Here is a 6,804-nt window from a genome sequence, read left to right as displayed (position 1 = left end):
AATGATTTCAGAGAGCCTGAGTGGAGAAGGAACTACAACTTGCCAAGAATAAACTTATTTTCAGGGCTTTCTTAAATTCAGAGGCTTTGGGTAAAAGGAAAGAAAACGAGCTATCAACAGTAGTAGGCGTATCCATCTTTTATCTCAATGATCTTCTCAGTCAGTTTTTTCTGATGGTTTGAGGATAAATGTAGTACGGTCATGAAGAAATACCTGATTGCAAAAAGTCATGAGGAATTGTCAATACAGAGGAAATAGCTTATGTCTCTGAGGGCAAGAGCAAGAAGAACATAATGACATATAATATTATTATATAGTAACAGACATTTTGCAGGACTAATTTTAAGACTATCTGGATGATGCTTAGTTTTAATTAGTCCTGTGAGGAGCAGGGAGTTGAACTTGATCCCTTCTAACTCAAGATATTTTGTAATACCACAGTAACTCGTCTCGTTTACTTGGAGGTGTCATTTGAGGAGAATAATCTATTAGTCAATCATGGATGAATCACCAGCGTGATATAAGTCTGGGGAGGGGAGAAGAAAAGAAAGTTGTCATCAGAAAAGCTGGTAATAAAATCTCACCTGAAATGTAGTTAGGTTTCTTGTTGTCTGTGGTCAAGGAAGATTAATTCAAATCATAAAATGTGTCTTCCAAGAAAGTAGAAATTGTCAGGAGAAAAAAAATCCAACCACCCAGCAAGAAACAAAAAAAAATCCCCAAATTGGTGTGATGTAGAGGTGAATAAATTTAGACACGTGTTGTATGTGGTTTTTGACATAGCAGTCAAACTTCTGTTAAAAATTCTTTGCCTAGTACCAGAAACCACAGAAACTGGGTGGGGTGTTCCCATAATGATGTCTACATCTCTTTTTTTTTTTGGCTTTACTTTCTTAATAAAGGTGAATAAATACTGGAAACAGAGCTGAAAAGCAGTCAGTTAACAGGGTTGCAGTGCTGCCTAACAAATATGAGGCAAAATTAAGGCTGCATTTAGATTTAAAAAGCCTGTGACAGTTTTCTTTCACACTTTTCTCACCATTTTAGACAGGGAGATGTCTTCCTTAATATTAAATTCCTGTCCTCTTGTGGGATGTGTAGGAGCCCCTGCCAAGTATACTGAAGATACTCAAGGGCAATTCCTACTTTAAAAGAAACTGCTGGAGCATCTCATATTATCTTATCGAAAAAGGAAACCAAGAAAGTTGGTTCCCCTTATACCTTTTGTGCTCAATAGACAACTTTGGAGTGATGTATGATTTTAATGGTATACTGCCAGTGCAGTTGGTGGAGCTGCTAGTGACAAGGATAGAGCATTAAGGTCTGTGTGATAGTTACATGCCTCATATTGATGATCTAATCTTAGGGTGTATGTATGTATCTCCTGTCCTTCAGTGTAAAACCAGTTTATCCTATTCTAAACTTTGGATACAGGTTTTTGGAATTAAAAACTTCACGATTTTCCTTTATTTTGTTATCAGAAAAGAGGAATCTGATGCAAGTGGGAAAGATCAAATGATTAGTCATCCACCAATCTTCAGTAACTGTCTGCGAGCATTGATTCAGTACCATGCCCCTTGAAGCAAAAAGGAAGAGGAAAGTAATTCTAACTCAGGGTTTTCTGTTTGTTTAAATTAGCTTAAAAATGTGAGTAATGTATTTATGAGGGTTGTGCAGAAGACAGATGTTCCACAATGTAAAATTTGATCTGTTTGAAATTGAAATGGAAAGGTTTTTCTTTTTTTTAAGTCCCATACTCCCTCCATGAATTTACATAAACATAAAATATTCCAACAAATTTGGTTTCAATGTGAAAAACAGAAACAATTTATTTGAAAAGTGTCAAAGCAGAACATTTTTAATTTGAATACCTTTCTATCTTCCTGTTTCCTAAAATGAATTTTCAGAACCAGATTTTGTGGACCATATTTTGATGAAACTGCATTTAGCCAAACATAACCATAGCTTTCTGTTACAGTATGTATAAATTGTAGTAATTTCAGTGTATCATGGTGAAATCTGTGGGGGAGGAAAAACAAAAGAAGTTCTGCTCCTGACTGTATCAGTTAAAGGAAAAAAACCACTGATGAACTAAAGCAGACTGATACACTAATTTTAGCTAGTTTGTCCAGAATCCACGCTTCTGATGAAAAGGAACTTACAATGCAAAACTGTGTTAAAATCAGTCTGAATCTTCATCGATATTTTAAAATACTATTCTTCATGGATAATTCTAGTTAAATATGTGTGATTTGTTTTCAAAATAGAACAGAAACAATAGTATAAGCTACATGAAAATTTCCATTTTGTATGTAATAATGACTAAATGGTTTAACTGAAGATATGCAAAGAAAGTAATTTTTAAATAAAAGAAAAATAATGTTCTAGAAATCACTTTTTGTGTCATCTAAGATTGTAGGAATCAAAAACCTTGAAAACCTTGAGAATGATGCTGTACAGCAGGCTGTCTGGAAGAGCAAGGCTCTTAAGTTGCTTTCTGTTAATGGCTATTTTATGTTTAAAAATTATGCAGAAGCAACAACCAATCATTCTGTGGTGTATTTTATTACTAGTTATAACAGGCACTTGGCTTAAGAGTCCAAAGCCGAGTTATGCTGAAGTCTTAGGGTTTTTTTTAAATTCAGTGTTCATAAATTTGGCATGTCACATATTTCTTTATTTACTTCTATGTAACTCACTCCAGTCATAGTATCATGGAATCATAGAATAGTTAGGGTTGGAAAGGACCTTAAGATCATCTAGTTCCAACCCCCCTGCCATGAGCAGGGACACCACACACTAAACTATGTTGCCCAAGTCTCTGTCCAGCCTGGCCTTAAACTCCTCCAGGGTTGGAGCATTCACAACTTCCTTGGGCAACCTATTCCAGTGCCTCACAATCTTTTGGGTAAGACATTGATACTCACCTTACTGGTGAGCCCACAACTGGACCCAGCATTCCAGATGTGGCCTTGTTAGTGGCGAGCAGAGGAGAAGGATCCCCTCCTTTGACCTGCTGGCAAAACTTTTCATAATGCAGCCTGAGATGCTATTGGCCTTGTTTGATGCAAGGGCACTTTGCCAACTCATGTCCAACCTGAGAACCGCCTATGTCCTTTTCTTAAAAGCTGCTTCCCAGCTACTCTGTCCACAGTATTTACTGGTTCCCTGGCATAGGATTTGACATTTCCCTTTATTGAACTACATGAGGTTTCTGTGATCAGAGAAAGTAGCGGGGCCTAGTTTGAAGACATCATCATAAATGAAAAATGACCCATAACTGAAACTGAGCCCACAGAGTTGACTGTTCCTTCTTTGTTGTAATCTTTGCTTCTGCATGTGTAATTGACTAAATGTTAAAAACAATTCTGATGGTGATGGATAAAAACTAATAGAATTTTGGAATCACTTAGTTTTGTTTTTTTCTTTGTACTGTAATAAAAACAGTAATAGCTTATCTTCTACTTTACAGACAAATATTAAGTAAGTCACACTTACGAACATAAATGTAGATGATTGACATGTATCAAATAAGAAAGTATAGTTTTTTGAGACTTAACAAATAAGAAAGTTTAGCTTTTGGGTAGTTTTAAGAGGTATATCATATTTTAATTTAGAAATTAACTTCTGTTAAAAAGGAATTTGTGTCTTCTCCAGTGGGCTAAGAGTTCCCATTCCTTAATGTTAAGTAGCTATTTAGTCAGTTACAATCTATGAGAAAACACTGGAATTTTGGAAATGTACCTTCTTGTTAGGAATGTTATATTTGGATTAATTATATTATTTTGGTTGGTTTAACATACATGATTTTAATTTCATCATATCTTCAAACAAGTTGATTGTTTAGCAGCATCTGGCATTGCTTTTTTTTATATACAGATATATTTACATACATATATGTAAGACACAGACAACTAAACCAGCTTACTTTGATTTTAGAAAAGCTTTGTGCTTCCAGAAAATCTGCCATGATCCACTTTTCCTGAAAAGAAAGGTTATGCACAGCCTTTCCTCTTGTTCAAACAAGCTAACCCTGATCTTTCTTTTGTTTGTTTGTTTTCTTTCCATCACAGGAGTCATCAGGACTGCCTTGCACAACATGGACAGGGAAGCCAGAGAGCATTATTCCGTTGTCATTCAAGCCAAAGATATGGCTGGGCAGGTCGGAGGGCTGTCAGGGTCAACAACTGTAAATATTACACTCACTGATGTCAACGACAATCCACCCAGGTTTCCTCAGAGTATGTACAATTTCAGCATATAACTGGTTTGAAAATCATGTTGATTTTCAGTGAAATAAGAAGCTTTTTGTGAAATCCAACTAGTATTCAAATTCATGGGGAGAAGGCAGATTGGAAATGTTTGTGTTCACCAATATTTTTCAGTTTTTCAGTGTTTTCAGATGGAACACAGAGATGGCATAGCTAGAATATTGAAACCAGTGAAGATTTCTTTCAGTTGAACACTGAGTAACAGATGGGTGACAAAGGAATACTCTTGTCATATGTGGGTTATTCTGCGGGTTTTTTTGAATGTGTATTTCAGTAAGTGTGTGATTTTGATCCCACAATTAAATGGCATTGTTCCCATGGTAGACAACAACAAAAGGTAGCATGTTAAAAGATTTAATCCAGCACAGCATGCCTTTGGCTGCTCCATACACATCTATCTATTTTGGTTTTGTTTTGTTTCTTTCTCTGTACTTTACAGATGGTCAAAACCTAAGTTGTTCCTCACTGTTGTTGAGCTGCAGACAGGTCTGCCTATATCCTAGTTAAATTAATTGTTGATGTCGATGTCAAACTGAAGGTTCTCACATGCGTATATGAAAAGTATATGCTGGGATAATTTTAGAATATCCTAATATGACTGCTACTAGGAAGTTCATTTCTGTCCAGCTCACTGGGTGCACATTGATTTGACACAGCAGCTGGAGTCTTGTAGCAATTCTGAATTCATCTGACAATTTATTTAGAAGTCTTCTGGAATGTAATTGTATTTTCCTTTGTAGATTGGCTCAAGGCCAATAAGAATATTGTAATCTGGACTCAGACATTGCATGAGGCCTTGTAGAACATAGTGAACTGGTAGCTATAGGTACATCCCCTGAGAAATGCATTACACTGTTTGAATGAGAAGATTTATAAACAATAACAGAGATCACAAAGCTCCAGGGGAAAAAAATCTCCCTGGCGATAGACAGTATGTAAAATCTGGACAAGCAGTAAGAAGGCTCATTAAAAGTCTTATAGAAATGAATATTTTTCTGTTCCTCACAAAGACATAAAAACAAAGCCTTTGAAACACAGCCTTAAATAAAGTATATTTGGTTTTATGTTCCACAGAATTGTCATTGTATCCATAACTATATAATACTTCCTAAGTATTGGAAAGGCAAAAGGTAAGGCATATCTTTGAACAAATACAGCATCTAAAATAGTTAAAGTAGAAAAAATATCCTATGTTTCTTGAAAACTCAGAGACAAATGGATCCCTTTTTCAAGAACTGGCCTCTTTTATTTTGAATTGAAAGTTTTGGGTATTAAACTGAGTGGCAGACAGAAATGTACATTGGCACAACTCTTTCTTTATTTGTCTTAATATTTTTTCAGAAATGGAAGAAATGTAGAATGTTAAAGTTACATTCTGTACATTTGAAGGGATTCTTATAATTGCAAAAATTAACCCTGAAAACTACAAAACATCATTTCACATTTAATTAATAGACATTTAACAAAGCAAAATTAAAAAGATATATTTTCACATGCATCATTTTAGCAGAAACTATTCATCCTAGAAAAAGACCTGTAGAGTACAAATGTTTGCTTTATCTTTCCTTATGCAGGATTCCTATGCCACAGTTATGACTGTGACATTGCTTTTTTACTCCTTTTCAATGAGTATAATTAAACCCTTGCAAAGGAATGGTAGCTATATGTTAGTAATACAGAAGAAAAGTATAGATGATCTAAAATAGGCCACATTAGCGTCATGAAATAATACGAGTATTGCAGTAATAGAAATAACTTCATTGTTTATTTTTTTTCTCTTTTCTTTGTATGCCATGATTTTCAGTTAAATTTCTCTTCAATTTCCTTATTAGACGGAATGCTAAATGAGACTTACTGGGGCTTATCACATTCAGAATTGAATTCAAGGGAAGTGCTAACCAAAACTGCATATATCAAGTGTATAACCCTTGGGACAGGCTAAGCCTCAGCCAAACTGCAGACTTTCTTTTGGTTAGTTACCTTTTCTCCATTACCATACTTGCGAGTTTTGAATCTAACTCTAACTGTATGAGTACTTGACTTGACAACATGCTGGGAAGTGCATCTGATTGCTGCTTTTGTTATTTGTTTTATTTAGAAATACGCTTTATTGTATATATTTAAAAGATCATAGTGTTCTGGCTTTGATCGATCAGTGTTCGTTAGAGACACATATGGAGTAAGGTATACAGGATTTGTCCCCCTTAAAAAGCTCTTCAAAAGTCTGTTTAAAATTTAAAAATAGGGGTTTTAAATATGCCTGCTTAAATGAATTTACTGTGGGTATTTTTTCTGTACTCATTCTAAATACAGGTGACTTTCAAAGAAATTACCAACCGAAGAACTATACTTTTCCAAAATAACAAAAACTCCAGGAAGAAGGATACAAAACATTATTGCATAGTTTTATCAGTCTGATGTTGGCAGTTCTGAAATACTAGTTGTTATTATTATTATTATTGTTATTATAGGAATAGGAAACATAGCTGAAAAATTCTGCTTGCAAAACACAGTAGTATGTCTCAGAAGTCGC

The 6,804-nt window shown here is 34.9% G+C and overlaps 1 protein-coding gene across 1 annotated transcript in view; it reads left to right on the top strand.

Moving 5' to 3' along the window:
- LOC104409529 (cadherin-18) overlaps positions 1-4,241 on the top strand; it is a gene marked incomplete at both ends in the record, with an annotated part of 60,434 nt that extends 56,193 nt beyond the window's left edge. The window contains one exon of the mRNA XM_010019427.1: positions 4,074-4,241. Within this exon, the coding sequence (XP_010017729.1) occupies positions 4,074-4,241 (168 nt within the window). The remainder of the gene's footprint in view (positions 1-4,073) is intronic.
- Between the last annotated feature and the right edge of the window lie 2,563 nt (positions 4,242-6,804).

Source organism: Nestor notabilis, unplaced genomic scaffold, assembly GCF_000696875.1.
Source record: "Nestor notabilis isolate BGI_N333 unplaced genomic scaffold, ASM69687v1 scaffold5648, whole genome shotgun sequence".
Classification (NCBI taxonomy): Eukaryota; Metazoa; Chordata; class Aves; order Psittaciformes; family Psittacidae; genus Nestor; species Nestor notabilis.
The sequence above is the reverse complement of the archived record's forward strand: the minus strand, read 5'-3'. Positions and strand labels throughout refer to the sequence as shown.